General features: G+C 31.7%; 1 protein-coding gene across 2 annotated transcripts; it reads left to right on the top strand.

Annotated features, from left to right (window-relative positions):
* Positions 1-4,551: 4,551 nt before the first annotated feature.
* On the top strand, positions 4,552-18,946 carry LOC123671319 (ethanolaminephosphotransferase 1-like). 2 transcript variants are annotated; one of them, XM_045605073.1, is made up of 7 exons: positions 4,552-4,963; positions 6,763-6,831; positions 7,888-8,083; positions 17,187-17,482; positions 17,538-17,846; positions 18,047-18,229; positions 18,314-18,946. In XM_045605073.1, the coding sequence occupies exons 1-7, from the start codon at positions 4,901-4,903 to the stop codon at positions 18,371-18,373; spliced, it is 1,176 nt and encodes a 391-aa protein (XP_045461029.1). In that variant the 5' UTR covers positions 4,552-4,900; the 3' UTR covers positions 18,374-18,946. The 2 variants fall into 2 exon arrangements, with proteins under 2 accessions (XP_045461029.1, XP_045461030.1); XM_045605074.1 differs by having other exon boundaries at positions 4,903-4,963; positions 6,763-6,844.
* Positions 18,947-19,175: the final 229 nt, after the last annotated feature.

Here is a 19,175-nt window from a genome sequence, read left to right as displayed (position 1 = left end):
ATTAGTTACATGACCCGTGCGAAGCCGGAGAGGACAGCTAGTTTTCAATAAAATCGAAAAAATCCAGGGTACCAACGACCGTGCCGCAGGGCCGCCGCCGGGACCGGCATACCGGACATTTTGCCGGGGCGCCAAATTCTAGGAGCGCAAAGTCAGTTAATAAATATGACATATTTTCTGAAACAAAATTTTTTTCTTAGTTAAAATACGACTCTTTGTGGTAAAAATAAATCGAATAGGCGCGCTCAACTAGTTATAAAAATACAAAACAATAGCAGTCAATTGGACGAGAAATATAGAGAAAGATTCCTCAATTATATTCAAAATAACATTTAGTTCCAGTCGCCATTACGCTCCCTGCGCTCCCCTATTTACACATGTGTTTTACGATCATAAAATATGACATTACGACATTACGTCATCGTAATGCTTGTCGGCATTATCTGTTATCTCACTAAACTTCACCAGATGATTGCTTTATTGGTAGGCTTCTTTAGAATAAGGGATATTCTCAAGGCGGCTTCTTTGATATTTCAAAAATGCAAAATAATTATCCATTCTCCAATCATGATATTGTTTTCCGAGAAGGGGGTTGATATTGCAAAACTTTTTCAGTTTATTTCCTATTCTAGAGAAAAAACAAATACGCAAAACCACGTTAAGAGTGTATTCAGAGTTAAATTATTCAATATTTTTTGTGACTTTGGATTTCAGGAATTCAAATGGAAGGTAAGTTCCTCTCATTGACTTCGTAATCATTCTGTAACGGTGGCGGATTCAACAGGAAGCTGAAGCCTATGGCAGCAAATTCTAAGAGGCGGTAGATTCAGCTTATTAATTCTTTATTTTGATTAACATAATTTAAAAAAAATTATTATGCTCACATAGAGTGAGAATTTCGAAAATTGGAGAAAAATTTAAATATTCAACAAAAATCGAAATATATGTAGTCCTATACAGAGCCAAATACTCAATATTTTAAGATTTATGCATGAACAATTTCTAAACACTTTGTAGAATAAAAGATTTCGTACTATGATATAACTAATGATTTCGCCAATTACAAGTCTCGAAAAAAGGTATTGTAATGATTTTATAATATAATTCAAATTCAAACTGTAATACTATAACAGATAATTGAGAAAGGATTATTGTATTTTTTTCAAACTGTGGATATAATAAGAAATATTCGTAAACGTTCACCAATTAAAATTGAGTATTCAATTTTAATTAATTTGTTTCATATTGGAAACTATCAAATTGGTAATTTTTACTGAAGAAGGAGAATCTCTCCGAAACGTCCATACAATATTTTATAGTTTTAAGACAACGGCATATACCTTACCTTACATCAAAAGTGGTACATGATTGAGATATTTTCTGCTTAAAATAATGTTTTCTGATCATTCTTCGCTGTGGAAATAACCAAGGATCTGAGTGATCTGACTCAGTAGATACCTTAGTTCTCAATGATGCTAATCCTCAGGGAACCATCAGTTGACTCAACGAGGATTGTTGGTTTTGGATACAATATTCAAAACGGCCGGATCAACTTTCAAAATTTACTCATCTATAAATATAAGCATTCTAGTTATGTACGTTAATAAAAAATAGGGAACTGATCAGACGTCTAGTGAATGTGTGATACGTGATAGTTTTCACATCTCTGATCATACAAAACCAAACCTACAATATTCTAACAATATCCAAAAATAGGTTTTTTGTTGAGTATTGCCCATTAAGAAGGGCGCCGAAATTTTATTTTGCCGGGGCGCCAAAAAGTCTGGCGGCTGCCCTGACGTTTAGAATAAAAGGATGGAGGGCCCATTTTTTGCTATTTCGTTAGGCTTGGAGTCAGGGCCACCGCCAGGAGCTCTGAATTGTAGGGGCGCAAAGTCAGTTAATAATTAAGACTTTTTGCACCTTTAATGAACTTAAGAATAGAGCGTCGTACTTTTGAACAATGCTGGACGTTTTTTGATGAAACCGACATAATGTCGTTTGATAAATTTGACAAGGTTATTTTGAGTTAAAAATACAATTTCATATGAAATTGAAAAAGAGCTTGAGAGGAATAACACAGGCGCATTCAAAGAAAATTCATATAAATTAGTCAAAGCAGGGCGGTTAAATTTCATTTTGCCTGGGCGCTAAAATGTATGGCGGCGGCCCTGCTTGGAGTCCCCTTGAGTGCCGATCATAGACGTTAGGATAATAAGTCTATGGTGCCGATGCATCACGCACAAAGGGGTCTGCGAGGGCTCTCCTCTTTCAAAAAATCTAAATTTTCAGGTGTAACCACGTATGAAAACTAGAATTTTGTAAAGTTATAACTTATGTAGAAATAGATATCCAAATATTCTTAACTACATTTTTGTGGATGACGAAGATAATATGTATATCTAAGCTGTTCTTCATTTTGAAAGAATATATAACAAATATTGCTCTTATTCCAATTGAAAATGAATATCTATCGCCTTTTAAGAATATATATATAATCGGTTTTAAAACGTCCGGCGACGTTGTCCGATGCCTATTCGCTAGAATAAATTGGAATTGTCTTTGCAATTCCAGAATTTCTCGACTTGCACAAATATGGTGTTAGTTTTCATCTCCATATCCTCTTCAGTCTTCATTAGCTATAATGGATGTAGATAGGTACTATGCAAAAATTAAACTAAAGCTAATTTTATGCTGTGATAGATAGATTCAATAAATTCTCTTTTCCTCTTGACTACTAATATGTATGAAACGAATACCATACCACCGATCAGAAGTTGAACCAATAATTGAGAAAATTCGATAGGTTAACGTACACCGTACAATTAGGATTTACATCTTCTACCTACAGAACATTCGGCTCGAGATATCCTTCGTTCATACAATCGTATATAGCTTTCTGAGGTTATGACAAAACACTCATATTCGCAATGGTTTTATCGATTTTTTTTCCGCTGTGCAAATATTTCAATTTATGTGTAACTGTTAGAGTGAGAAATAGATAGCGCCATCTATCATAGTGAATCAAAAGTAAGATATTGTGTAGATAATATAGATAACGCTTCATCATTTATGAACAGAATCCTATTGAGTTTCAGTTTCGAAATATGTTGACACCGTATATTCTTCGAAACCATGAATTTTTAAAAGTCTCACATTTTTTCGATATACGTATATAAGGGTTCAAGATGGCTCAAAGTACACAGCTTGCGATACCAAAAACAGTTTTCTCTTAAAATTAATTTGTTTTCATGAAGAGCCAGACAGAGGGCACTAGTTGTTTTACTATGTTGCCATATGGTGAAATATTTCTTTTCAAATCATCTAAATTGAAAGTTATCTAGGATTTAATTAGAAATAAAGCACTATTTTTTTCTACGACGTTTTTCCGTCATACATACCCTGATAAGCAAGATTTATCGTGTCAATATATCTAATCTTTGTAATGACGTCAGATATCCGTTAATTAATTCATTTCTAATCAGAATTGGACGAGTTATTTAAATATATACCTATACCTAGATACAAGACAAAAATTATAATATTCTAACAAGCTCTTTCGTTCATATATTAATAATGGATTCCATAAAACTTGCATTCTTATGATCATCAAGATCAAATCATTCCTATTCCAAATTCAGTTAATCATTTTGCAAATCTGCAATGATAGATTTCGAATTTAAACCAACGATCGTACCTATATCAATTAAAATTTTGTGAGAACTGCGTCTATGCAGGTACATTTTTATTCAACTTTGAAATATTTGACTATGAATGGGGAAAATATAGATTCAATCGTTGAAACAAAAGGATCAAGTTAATTACAGCAACAGTGAAATGTAGGTAATAAGAAACAACAATATTCTTTTATTATGCTTTTCACAATTATTCACATTACATATTTCCATATTTGTAGGAAAACATCTACTTAAACTCTTTAAACTATGGTTAACCTTCATGTTTCATGTACCAGTTCTGCAGTGATGATCAACCAAGACCTTGATAAAAATAATCAAATTAAATGCATTAACTTGTCGAAGTTGATTAGGAACTAAAATCAATTTGTGAATTGATCCATTTGATCCATGTTTTAATAGCATTGAACTGACAAAAATTCAATTGGAAACAAAAAATTTATTGATATAGGTACATGAGCTCTTAAAATTGAATCTCATTTTGTGTCCTACCTATTGAAAAGAAATCTCTACCTACATATCTGTAATTACAATAAAAATGTTTGTAATGGGTTTAAATATTTTTTCGATATCTGAAATATAATCACATTATGAAATTCATTTATCTCAATATAATTAGTGAAAAAAAACTTTAGAATATTCATTTCATCATATTGAATTTTCTATAATTCTATCCGATAGGTTATCAAAAAAAATCATTAACCAGGAATTGGATGACTTATTAACTAACTACATTTTTTCTCATGTTATCTTTGAAATTAATTATTTTTTCTAATTTCGAGAATTTTCCATATTTCATAAGAAACATCTGATGACCGAGGGTCAGGGTTAATGCTACTACCATCCTTGATAAGTAAAATCGAGAGTTAGCTCCGACAACATCGCACAATTGATCCTCACTTCATTCCCAAACCAAACCATAGGCATATAGCGTACAGCTGTCTTTACTTGTGTTGTTATGTTAATAGTTTTTGTGCAAAAAAATTTAACAGCCTAGTGTTATAATTGTATAACTGCGACTTGAAATAAATTCTGTGTGACATGGAGACGCTTGATATTATAGTGTTTAGAGTGTTTTAAAAGTTATAACTGAAAAGTTAAATCCGGTTTATATAAATTAATTATGATTTAAGCTGAATTATAATCTTATTATAGTGAATAGAGTTATTACTGTGTAGATTTGAATATCAATAAACATTTTCAAAATGATTAACTTCGATTATGAATACTTGGACAGCGAGCAATTAGCAGGATTTGACAAATATAAGGTTAGTATTTGAGGAAAAAAAATGTTCCTCATTTGTAAGAATCAAATTATTCCGGTTTGCCTTAGCTTTTGTTGAAGATGTTTTTTCCTGTACAATATTTCAGTTATATTGAGTGTTCTGTGTTTAGTATTCATAGAGCCGGTTTATATGAATTAATTAAATTAATCATGTTTTTCAATTGAATCTTTTCAGTTCCTGTTCAAAAACTATATATTACATAATAAGATTCAGATTAATTGAAATACATATATTTTTTTAAATAGCATTCTCATATCATTATGAAAAATCTTGTATGATTTCAATTTTCTTAATTAAGGGACTACCGTAGGGAAAACATACACTACTTCGAATTATGCGTCATCCAAAATGAGAAAACTATGACTCCCCGGCTTATATTTCAGGGATGTAAATGTCAGTTATCGTCGATATGAAGATTTTATCCAACTTAACAGAAGCAACAAAATAATATGAATAAGATAAGTTAGTGGGACCTTCACAATTACATACTTATGGTTTCTGCTATTTTATGGTTTCTGATGTGCTCGTTTTATTCAATTATATCATAATATTCAGTTGGTTTCTTTAGATAATAATATGATATGGATTTAAAACATTCGAAGTATAACATGTTTTTATCAAATTTTATAGATTTGCGGTTAACACTATCATCTTGAATTAGTAATTTATTTCTAGTCCAATAATATGAATTCAGCATTTTTGCAGAAATATCTAAATTTGAACTGATTGAAAAGCTCACAGTATGAACATTATGAAATTCTCATGGTATGCTTAATTTCTCTTCTGATCACAAGTGGGATATTTCGAAATCAGAATTTCATGGAAGCTATGATTATGAAATGAAAATTGGGCATTCCTATTCAAAAATCTATTCATTTTAGGCACAACATGTCTCATGGGTGTTATCGTGTCTCATCACTTTCGGAACAGCCTGTAGAGTCAAAAATAATTGAAGCGTATGCGTTGAGTACTATCAATTTTGTCAAAATTTGAATCATTGGAATCTCCTATAGGCCATACCTATTTACAAAAGTTTTCGACCAATCGAGTATTATTGACTCACCCTGTATATATAGAAACATAACATATTCAATTATCAGTTCATATTCGGTTTAGTTCATTCTGTTTTCGAATAAATTATATCGATTAAAAAACTTCGTTCTGTTTCTGAAGTTTTTCCCCGATACTTTTACATAAACAATTTTGGTTTCATTCCAGCTTGAAATTTCTTCCCTAAGAGGGGGATACCCCTACGTGACTGCTCAGTTCAAATCGAAATTATAGATTTTTTCCACTTACAACCACCGATTTTTATGGGGGTTTCACATCATTTCTTTAAACATTAATCTATATTGTGGAAAGTCGATATTTTCAATTTGCGAATGAAAAAAAGGAGTTTTCGTTTTTAGCGAAAGAATTAATGATATGTACGACGTACAAAGCACTGATATATTTTAAAAATATATAATAATATAATACCAAAATATTTTTTATTTCTTCTAATCAATGGGGGGGGGGGTTAAGGGTCCAATAACCCCTCTTTCCTCGTTTCCCATATAAGTTCAATTTCTAAAAATCAAAGAACCAATTGAAAGAAAAATTAAATTCCCAAAATAAAAAATAATGATGATCTGTAATAGAATATTTTTCCGCTGATCTTTCTGGTTTCGTTGAAAAAATGTCTAATATTCGATTCAGAACTATTTTTTATTTCAGCAGTTGAAATACATCGTAAAATAATAAAATGTTAGATCTGATTTTCACATTTTTTTTCTTTACAGTACAGCTGCAAGGATACAGGATTACTCAGTATATATGTTATGCACCCATTTTGGAATTGGGTTGTCGAGGTATGTTCTTTAGGTATGTTTAAATAAGTACTTGACATTGGGTTTGAAATGCTGGAGAAGTTGTTTGGGTTGAGTCAGACATTTTTTTCCTATTTTAACCTAGAAAACTATAACACTTATCTAATATAATATACTAGAGGTTTTCACAGCTTGGATTGTTCAACAGATATAGATATTTCCTACTTGAGTATATATAGAAAATATTTCAACTATAGAATCTTGATTGTTCTCTAGATATTGATGATGGACTATTTGTTAGATAGTAGTGTGATGAGATACAGGGTGTTATTTTCATATTCGGCAGGAAGTGTTACCTTATACTGAATTATGCTAAATAAACGTTTCTGGCTACCAGTTACCACCAAAGTCGTACGACTGGAGCAAGAGAATGGTTGATCCTCCCCAAATTCCACGCCACTGGAGGACTTTAATTTATCCCAATTTTTTAATTCTTCAATATTACGTACTTATTATACTCTGCATTCATAACTATAAATTAACTATTAGTGTCTTGATCTCTATGAATGAAGAGTATGATATTCACGTAAAGAATAGTTAAATTGGGATATAATTGAAATTCCATAAGTATCATAGAATTTGGGGGGTCAACCATTCACTTGCCCCTGTCGTACGCCTCTGGTGGTAGCCAGAAATAAATATGAGAATGATATGAAAAAAAGTTTCAGTATACTTATAGTATGCAAATTATATATTTTGAAATAAAACACCCTGCATCTCATATAGGAGACACATGGATTAAATCTTCATATTTTGTGATCAAGATTTTATAGTTGAAATATTTGCAATAACGTATAATATACACTGTATAACCATAGTATAAAGATTCCTTATACTATGGTATAACTTTAGTGAAGATGTTAGAATTATAATTAATTCAGTGTGGAAGAAGTTGTTATTAACAAAAAAAAAACTACCCATTTTCCACTAAATCAAATAATGTGTTTTATTTCTTCGGTTATAGTTATTGAATTTCGTAACGAAAAAATGTTGAACTATCATGAGGAACAGGGATAATAATATTTCACTTTTTTTCAGTTTTGTCCAAAACAGATAGCGCCAAATCTATTGACGTTTTCTGGCTTTGCCTTCACTGTATTAACAACTGTTATGTTCATGGTATTGGACTACTATTTTTATGCCTCCGACCAAATTGGTCATCCAGAAATACCGTCATTACCTAGATGGACTTTCATGTTGGGAGCTATTTTCATTTTCCTGGCGTATACCCTAGGTAAGAAATTAATTCTGATAACTTTGATATATTTTTAATATTACAGGGTCTTTATAAATTATTGTAACATCGCAATTGTCTCCGAATGATTTTTCCCAACTAACACAGATTACAGATAATATCTGGTATCTGTAATCTGTGCCAACTAATAATTAATATCATAAACTTTTGAATTGTCATAGCATTAACAATTGTATTGTTAATTCAATTGATTCGACATTTAGAAATTAAACAACAAATAAAGTATCGTTATGTTTGTCATGAGCACGGTTCGTCTAATTCTGTGGCTTGATTCAAAGTAGAAAGTATTTTTATGAAGCGGCAAAATAGAAATAACTCAAAAGCAACTGCAATTTTACAAGCATTGATAGAAACCATGTACCGGGTTTTTCACCATAATTTGATCCCCCCTTCAACTTTGTTGGTACAAACAAATGTTTACTACAAAAGTTTCACGAAATCGACTAGTGTTTTTTAAAATGATTTCGAAAAAATGAAGTTGCAATCAATATGTTGCCCACCCTGTAGATATTTAATTTTTCGAAATCATTAAAAAACACTAGTCGATTTCGTGAAACTTTTGTAGAAAACATTTTTTTGTACCTCTTTTAGTAACAAAGTTAAAGGTGTGGTCAAATTATGGTGAAAAACCCGGTACCTATTATAAACTACAGTGACTTAATAAACCACAGTGATGACACGCGTGGTCTTGTTTTTGATTGGCTGAGCCTAAATATGGCGGCTTTTTGTTCACATTGTCCGTTTAACTGATTTTTGAGATTTATTCAAAATGTAAAGCCCATTTTATTAAGTCACTGTAGTATTCTTCAGTTGAATAAATTTGTTCTATATACAATCAAATGCTATTAGGCCCAATAATTTCAATTTTGACAAAATGTCAGTTCAGTCAATTGTATTCTCAAGTTCTATGGTAAAGCCATATGGTTTTCCATTTTTATGCTCAATTTGAACGAATTGTCGCCACTGTGTTTTATTAAGTCACTGTTTTATAAACTATTGAAAACGCAAAGTCGATCAAGGATTAAAGAAGTCAAGAGAGTTTAAGCGCTCGTCATTCATGCACCTATTGATGACCACAGAACTGCACAATATATTGTATGAGTTGTGATTTATTACGATATCTTTGTTGTCCGTATTTTATTCAAATGATACGATCCTCCTTAAATGCGGCATGAACATCCAATTGATTATTTTACATACACGAACTAGATTTCAACCTTGTTCAGTCTGTTTTGACGGAAATATTGGGATTTTTTTTCGATATTCAGCTCGAATACCCAGTGGTTCTGGTAATGCGATCAATATGAATTTTTTTATATACTGCTTGAATTTTCTTTGGTTCGGATGCCGCAATCATTTTTATCAAAAACATTTTTAAATGACATTCATCTGATAATTAATTTTCCCTATTTCAGTATCGTAATGAGTTCATTACAGTGCTTAAAATAGTGCTGTAATGAACTCATTACAGCATTGTTTTCAGTTATATTTTTCGTTTTGTGGTTGTCTATCTATGACTTCCAATCCTATCAAAATTCAACACACGTCAAATTGTCAAAATAATATAATTTGGATTTAGTGAAATGATTTGCGACATTATATTCTCAATTTCTTCTAATTCTGTTGGTGTTAAATCGATTTCGTCAGACATAATTGACGAGTTTCATGCGTAATTATAATTTTTTTCAAAATTCGAAACGTACGATTCAAATTCCGAAACAGTCACACCAACTGCCAAGATACAATACAAATGTCAGGATGTTTAATCTGAATTTTTCATTGAATTTCGACAATATTTCATAAATCTTGACTGAAATAGAGAAAATATCGTCTTATACTCGTTGCAGAAGGCAATTCCAACACTCATGCGTTCCAAAACTCGCTCGTTTTCGAATTTCTCATTCGTGTTGGAATAGGAGCCCATTCTGCAACTTGTTTTAGAATATACTATTTCAGTTGCTCTGCAATACTAGTGAGTGGAACAGTTCGATTTCTAGTAGAAATTATATCCGGGATTAAAGGGAAAAAAAGATAACGATAAAGTGATCAAACAAACCTATATATATATATTAAGACATATTCAGCACCTACTATGACCTCATCACATTTTCTGCTTCGTTCGATATCTCCAAGAAATCATCTTATGGGTTTATCTTGGAGATCCGTTGCTATAATTAAAATACTAGGATATATAGTTTTGAAACTTTATCAATGAATTCAATAATCAGCAGACTAAAAGATCAAGAGTTCAGCTTCGATAACGGTTTTGACTTCGTTTCTAATGGTATATTGAAGAAACAAGTCGTTGTTATATTCACTTTTTTTCAGTTTAAGTATTATATATAAATAACGAAAAGACCTTTATCATTTTTTGTGGTACTAATATTTGGGTTCTCACATATATTATTTAATTTGACGTATTTGCATTAAATTTGGTATCCTGAATAAAAAAACCAAAATGCTTTGTTTGTCTGCTTTCGGAAATGATTCATATGTTTCGAATATTAGGCCATTGAAAAGTCCCCGGTCTGATGCACAGATGGCGGGGCTAGTTTAATACTAGCCTATGGATTTAATATCCATATGATTTTTAGTTAGTACCAACCTTCAAACGATACATGTCAAAATTTGACAGTAGTCCTACCATTAGTTTGTGAGATATTGCGTTGTGAGTGTAGCTACTTTGGTTATTTGAAAAAAGATGAAAAAAAAGAATTTCGTGTGCTGATAAAATACTGCTTTTTGAAGGGAAAAAATACAGTTGAAACAAAATCTTGGCTTGAAGAAGAGTTTCCGGGGTCTGCACCAGAAAAATTAACCATCATTGATTGGTATGCTAAGTTTAAACGTGGTGAAATGAGCACCGAATACGGCGTTTGTGTGGACGCCCAAAAGAAGCTGTCACCGACGAAAAAATCAAAAAAGTTCACTGAATAATTTTGAATGACCGTAAAGTTGATCGAGGTAGCAGACATTGTGAAGATATCATCTAAACGTGTACATCATATCATTCACGAATATTTGTACATGAGAAAGCTGTGTGCAGAATAGGTGCCGCGCGAGCTCCAATCGATCAAAAGAAGCAACGTGTCAATGATTCTGAGCAGTTTGAAGCTGTTTAAATGCAATAAACCTTAATTTTTGCGTCGAATTGTGACAATGGATGAAACATGGCTCCATCATTTCACTCCGGAGTCCAATCGACAGTCAGCTGAGTGGACTGCACACGATGAACCGAATTCAAAGCGAGGAAAAACACAACAGTCAGCTGGCAAGGTTATGGCATCAGTATTCTGGGATGCGCAAGGTATAATATTAATTAACTACCTCCAAAAGGCCCAGACCATCAACGGCGATTATTATATAGCGTTTGGATCGTTTGAAGGATGGAGTCGTTAAAAAACAGCCCCATTTGAGAAAAAACAGGTGCTGTTTCATCAAAACAATGCGCCGTGTCACAAATCAATGAAAACAATAGCAAAATTGCATGATTTGGTTTTCGAATTGCTTCTGCATCCACCGTATGCGCCATATCTGGCCCCCAGCGACTTTTTCCTGTCCCCAGTTCCAAAAGAATGCTCGCTGGAAAGAAATTTAGTGCACATGGAGAAGAAATCGCCGAAACTGAGGCCTATTTTGAAGCGAAAGACAAATCGTTCTACAAATATGGTATCGGAAAGTTGGAAGATCACTATAATCGCTGTATCGCCCTTGAAGGCAAATATGTTGAATAATAAAATCGAATTTTGCCAAAAAAAAAATGTGTTTTACTATTGTAAACCGGGGACTTTTCAATTTTTGGCCTGTTATATGTGCATATATAGATGTAATTTACATGCCTAAATACTAAATTTACATTGAACGATTTGCAGTGTCTCCTCTCATTATTATAATTATTCAATATTCGATTTAATTATTAATATTGACACTAGGAAAACTATCATTCTCAAAAAGTTCGGCAATGTTGTCTATACAATTTGATGCAGGCAAACACCAGTATTTCACTCAAAAGTTTCTGAAAAAAGCAAATTTTACAATATTTTTTATTATTTCCTAGTTCAATGTTAAATATCTCGCAAGTGAAAAATATAAAGAATGTAAAAAATTTCTCATTTCAAGATTTTTTGAAAATTTGTGTTCTTATTTTTGTAATTGTTGTTACCTACTTCTGAATAAACTTTCTTTCTTCTTTTCTTCTTCAGTTTGAAGGCCGGACTGATTTTGTTTATTCGATTTGTGGATTTTACATATTCTGAACTTTGGGAATTTCTGGATTGGGTTAAAATTTTTCCTTGAACGATGTTCGTTACATCGAGGTCACAAAATCCTATCGTTATTTAATTTACAATACTGTGCTCCGAAAATTATTGAAATATACGTATTGAATGTCTTATTTCGATTATAGTTAATTAACATTCAAATCTTATATTTTAAATAAAATGAGAACATCACAATTGCACTTTAGGAATGATAATAATAATAAGAGAGTTTATTCAGAATATTACAATAATAAACTCTATAATACTGTAGAGTTAAGATTAAAATATTAACTGTGCACAGTAATAATGAACTTATATAACTTACATATATATATTCATTTCTCAAAAGATTTCATTATAATTGGAAGTTTTTTTTTTGCATTCTTGAAGCTAAATGATAATTTTACCAAAATTAATTGTCGTATCTCACAAATTTAAAAAATACGGAATCTGGAATATTCGAACCAAAGGTTTCTTGTCGTGGGAAGCCTGAGGATTATGATAATGATCCAGTAAGCAAGCAGTTTGTCCAATAAAAGAAATGCAGGTCTTTTTACTTAAATCATGGTGAAGCTAATTTTCTATGACTAATTATAATATGCATTAATATTACCTATATTCTAAAACAAGTTGCAGAATGGGCTGCTATTCCTGCAAGAAATTCAATTCTAAATTCAGATTATAGGTACATCCTAGTGATTTTTGTGTTGTATCTTGGCAGTTGGTGTGACTGTTACAAAAATTGACAGATTAGGGAATTTGAATTCGAATCGTACGTTTCGAATTTTGAAATAATTTACAATTACGCATTAAATTCGTGAATTATTTCTGCCGAAATCGATTTAACATCACCAGAATTAAGAAAAGTTGCGAATAATGTTCGAAATCAATTCACTATATCCAAATTATATTATATTGATAACTGAAGTGTGTTGAAATTCAATAGGATCGGAAGTCAGTGTAGACAACCACAAAACAAGAAATATAACTGTAATGAGTTCATTACAGTAATGTTTTTAGTACCGTAATGAACTTATTACGATACTGAAATAGAGAAAATATTTTATTTACTACAAATGTACCATAACATGTTTTCGATTGCATTACCTCAAGGATTGCTTCATTTTATAACTATAAATAGCATTTCTGTTGATCGAATGGGGAATCAATTCTCACTAACGCAATATAATAATGCAAGTATATAAAATTCAAATTAAAAAAAATTCAAGAAGATTTTTGGAAAAGAAATACCTAATATTTCAATGAAAACAAATCTGATCGGGTGAAGATTCTGTGGGTCTATATAAAATAACAATTTCAATTTTAAAACCAAATTTCACATCACGTTGATTAACTAACGGACAACAATGACTGTGTGATTTTATTTAGCACGAAAGACCAAAAATTGTGTGGTTTTATCCGGCTCGAAGGACCAAAAAATGTTGATCGCTTGTTCGAAGGACTTAATATAATAATAATATAATGTTGATTATGGATGAAGGAAAATACGATAATGATTTTAACTTGTTTAATTTGCCTTGTTAAGCGAGAGAACACGTACATCGAATAGAATGGTAATAATAATATTATGAAAGCACTCAATACAGGTGATAGCATGATGCAAGTAAGCATCATAGAGTTGAAACACAGAGAAATTCTTCTTTTTTCTGTGTAAGCCTCAACAATGCCATTATAGTAAATCCCATCTCCTAGAATATACATCATAGTTATGTGGCCTCCAATAAGCGCATGAATTCACAAGCTCCTGACACCAAAGCAATCTTTTTTTTTAGTTCAAATTGATATTCAATGTTAGTTACCAATAGAAAATTACTTCATATGTATATACATATATTAATTAACGTTTTCGAATTGAAAGGTTATCAGCATGACCAAGATTTATGGTATTCAAATGAAAAAAATGAGATAAAACGGCTATTATATGTTACTTAATTCTAGACCCAAGTTAACTATTTTTGTTTGGGGTTAATGCACTAAGATACATTTTATGACATTATTTTTCGCTTATAAAGCTGGCCAGTGACCGAAAATATTCAACAAGTTTAATTCGAACTATTTCTGGGATTGAATTATCTAACAATTTTTCATCCTATAATTTTCTGTTCGTTATTGCTCTTCGATTATTTATGTTTGTTTATCACTACAATTCTTGAAGAAGTAGAAAGCTTTTTTTCCTCGAAGGATTTATTATTATAGAATTTTTCCGAATTTTTGGAAATCTGGGTTTATCAAGATGGTTCACAAATCGGGATCTAAGGTGGATATTTCTAACTATACGCCAATAACCATACTCAGTGTCATCCCTCAGTTATTCGAATCTATTGTTCATGAACAAATAAAGTCTAAGATATATGATAAAATAATTCCTGAACAACACTGGTTCTTTCAGGGTAGAAGTGTTGAGACCAATCCTGTTGTCTTCGTTCAGTTTGTTCTTGAGGCCTTAGGAAATCATGAGCAGTTTGAGGTTATATATCCAGATTCTTCAAATGCATTCGATTATGGGGAGGAAACTTTGGACATTTGGTTTCCACGGAAAATTTCATTTGTGGTAGACTTCATCTCTCTCGGGCATATTCCAGTTCGTGAAGATAGGTAACACGCTTTCGTTGCCAGTTTTCTTGACGTCAGGCGTTCCTCAGGGGTGTCACCTAGGGCCATTGTTGTTTTTGATTTTAATTAATGATATAAGACTCGTCGTTTGCTTTGTCCGATTTTTACTATTTGCAGATGATCTGAAGCTTTTTTACTTCAGTTAAGTCGTTGGCTGACGTTGCAGGCTGTTGAAGAGTGGTGTGCAACCAATTTATAACAATTAGCATCAATAAATGTCAGTTCATGACTATTTCCCGTTTAGTATTTCCTTTAACAGTTCACTATTCCATTGGAGGTAGAACCATTGAGAAGGCATTTGTTGTCAAGGACTTTATATGACTGTAAGTTATCTTTCAGACCCGATATCCAGGCAATTTCTGCAGCATCTCCGAGGACTCTGGGATTTTCCCTGAGAGAGAAGCACTATAGAGATTTCAGCGAGGAGATACTACAGTACCTCTATGTCGCTCTTGTGAGACCAATTTTGGAGTTCTCATCCGTCGTTTGGTCACCCTACACATCCGTGGAGAGCCTTTTTCTTGAGAGAGTACAAAACAAGTTCCTCAGATAAGTTTCAATTAGAAGTGGTTCATTTTCTTTTGACTCTTTCTCTGTTAGTCCGTTGCAAGTCCAGCTTGGACTGCCTTCCTTGAGAGCAAGAAGATTTCATGCGGATTCCATCTTTGTCTCTGAACTTTTTCGAGGACTTTTGTATTCTCCTGAACTGTTATCCCAGTCCAATTTATCTGCTCCTCCAAGATTTGTCAGGAGATTCGATCTATTCAAGGCTGCCTTATCAAGAACGAATTACTGTTTTCATTCTCCGGTTTCGAGAATGATGCGAAGTACCAATGTCGTTGATTCCTTGGGTGTCGACATATTTCATCGCTCTGTCCCGGAGTTGAGAGGAGATGTATAATAGTATGATATTTGGATGTTAAAAGATAATATTGTATGATTGATAATTTAATAATAATTTTTCTTGTAAGAAGATTCTGTACCGTTTATTGAATAAATATTTATTATATATTATATAATTTGACCACACTGCAATGTTAAGAGATAGAGATTTTTTTAAACGACCTTTTTTTTTTTCGAATATTTGGATATTATAGATTAGAGGAAATAATAAATCATATAGAGTCACATTTGCAGTGTTTTGGTTCATTATTTTCTATAACAAATTGTTGGAATGAGAGCTAAAGGAGATATACCACTTCTTGAAATTTTATGAATTTTGGAATAAAGAAAAATCGAATTAAGAAAGTCCGTCCTTCTGTCGTCCAGATATTTTCTTATGGACTATGAGAGTTTTTCTTATGAAATTTAAGACAAAAATCAATTAGGATAATGCATTGATTCTGCTAGCTCAAGTAAAATATATATGAATTTTCAAAGAAAAAAATCAAGGATAAAAATATAAAAAACTCATTTCTCGGAAGTTTAACAACACTAACATGGAAGCATGTGTTGCTACGATGATAGTGAATATAATATTCTTTATGGCAAAGTCCTAGCACTTATAGTATAAGAGTTATTAATTTCTGAATAAATAATTTTATATGATCATCATAATCATGCATATTTAATATGGAGCAATATGCGGAGGACCAGGATTTAAGTCCATCATGAACTTAACCGCTCTAATATACCATAGTGTAAAACTTGCAATGTTTTTTTATATTCTGCCATCAAAATAAAAATTTACATGAATGAGCTTTATCACGGCATTCGCAATTTACACTGACGAGAAAAATTGAATTTGTCTATGGATGCGTCAACAGTGAGTCGAACTTTATTGTTTGAAGACAATGTATGTATTTCAATTTCATGAATCAAAAACTATTAGTTATTACAGCTGAAACTTTGCTATAAAAAAAATTCTACTAATTATCAGCATTGTATATATTGAATTTTTGTGTACCATAGTTTGAGATATGAACTTTTAAAGATTTTCGTATGCTTCTGAAAATTCAATTTCAAATCCTTAGGCTCATTATTTATTCATTAAGTTTCTTCAAACTATTTAAAATGTTTTGTATGAAAATTGTATAAAGTGAAAACAATTATGAACAGTGTTTAATATCGTTATATAAAACATTGAAGCATGCATATTTCAAACATTCTTTTTAATATTGAAATGTAGAACTTGCTTTTGTTGAATAGACGCAACACGATGATATTCAAAATACATTTCCTTTTTTCAGATGGGATTGATGGAAAACAAGCAAGAAAAACGGGGACCAGTGGCCCGCTGGGTGAACTTTTTGATCATGGTTTAGATTCGTACTCTGCTGGACTGATACCCTTAGCAGTGTATTCCATTTTCGGAAGAGGGGATTACTACAGTTTAGATGTCTATCGATTTTATTTTATGATGTGTAACATTCTTCTGAACTTCTATTCTCCACACTTTGAAAAATATAACACTGGCCTCCTCTTTTTGCCTTGGGGTTATGATTTTTCCATGTGGGGTACTATTATAGTGTTCGCAATCACTGGGGTAAGATCAAAAAATACAAGATAAAAGTAGTTCACTTATAAATTCAAATTTTCAGGTAGTTGGCCCTGAATTTTGGCAATTCAAACTAGAGAATGGCATCAAAACAGGGACAATTTTTGAACTAATTATTTATGGTTCAGCTCTCCTCACCAATGTACCTATTATAGCTTATAATATTTACAAATCATACAAGGAGAAAACTGGTTATATGAGAACTTTCAGTGAAGCTGTGAGACCCTTGGTGCCTGTTACAATTTTATTTGTTATTTGCACTGTATGGGTTATGTTATCACCCACACGTATATTAGAAAGAGACCCTCGGATGATTTATTTGATCCTTGGAACTATATTTTCGAATATTTGTGTATGTAAAATTTTATATCTTAGTTTTAACTTTAATCTTTTGAAATTACAATCAATGTTCCTTTTTTCAATAATTCTCAAAAATTGTTCTACAACAAGTTTTTGCTTTTATTGATCTAAAGATGATACTGGACGATTAACTTTTACTATCATATGTTATTGTATTAGTTATTCAAAGTTTTAATATAATATATTTTTCAGTGTCGACTTATTGTATCCCAAATGAGTAGCAGCAGATGTGACATCTTCAATTGGTTATTTATTCCATTACTATTAGTTGTTTTGTCGTCTCTTTTTGTGAAGATAGCATTCTTGGAACTTTTATTGACTTACATATTATGTGCTTTGGTGACCGCTGCTCACCTTCACTATGGAACTTGTTTGGTAAGACTCCTTTAATTTTAACTTCTGGCTTCATTATTCACGGAAGGATCTGTTTTCATTTTCTTATATTAATTGTTATTGCAGGTTCGACAAATGTGCCGACACTTCGATATCAACTGTTTCTCCATCAAAAACAAAAATTAATTCTTTCTCCTACAAGGCACCACTTCAGTTTCATCATCTATCAACTGAATATTTACTAATTGTATTTTTTGTACATTTGTATGTAATTTATCTAACAAACTGAAGATTTAATTTTATCTATTATTCCTGAAGTAAATTATATTTTACTCATTTTCGATGAAAGGTTGTATATATTTATTACAGTTTAATTTTAGCAGCTTTTGAGGTTATTTAGGATGTGTTTTTACATATGTATTTTAAAGTTTCTGTGTAGAACAGACAAGCCAAAGATGAATTTGAGTCATAAAAATAGCAACATTTTTCTTTAATAGGCCTAATAAATGTAATAGTTTGAAGTATTATTCAAGTGAATGTTGTATAGCATGATTGGGAGAGAAAGGATTTATAATTGAGAAGCATTATTGCTCAATATAGAATCATTTAATTTCTTTTAAAAAAATTATTTTCAGTGCAAGTTCCAGAGAATATTTTTCAGGGACAAGTGTATAATTTGTCTCACTATAATGTTTTTGCAATATGTATGGCTGAATGTAAAACTGTGTTAAAAAATAAAATCTGCAACTTCAATTGTAATATAACCTTTTATTCAATCATGAATAATAATCGTTTAAAAAAAATTAGGAACATACTGACGTGAAGTCAGGAGCTATTGGGCGCTGGCAGTGTGCATAATTATGAATGAACCAGCACTCAAAAGCTCCTAACTTCACGTCAATGCTTCCCACATTTTTCAATATTGTGCTTGAATTTTCTACAGTTCTGGTAATACAATCGACAAGAAATTTAGCATCAAGCTTGAAAT

The sequence above is a fragment of the Harmonia axyridis genome, chromosome 1 (assembly GCF_914767665.1).
Source record: "Harmonia axyridis chromosome 1, icHarAxyr1.1, whole genome shotgun sequence".
Classification (NCBI taxonomy): Eukaryota; Metazoa; Arthropoda; class Insecta; order Coleoptera; family Coccinellidae; genus Harmonia; species Harmonia axyridis.
Note: the sequence above shows the minus strand (reverse complement) of the source record. Positions and strands in the feature narration are given on the sequence as shown.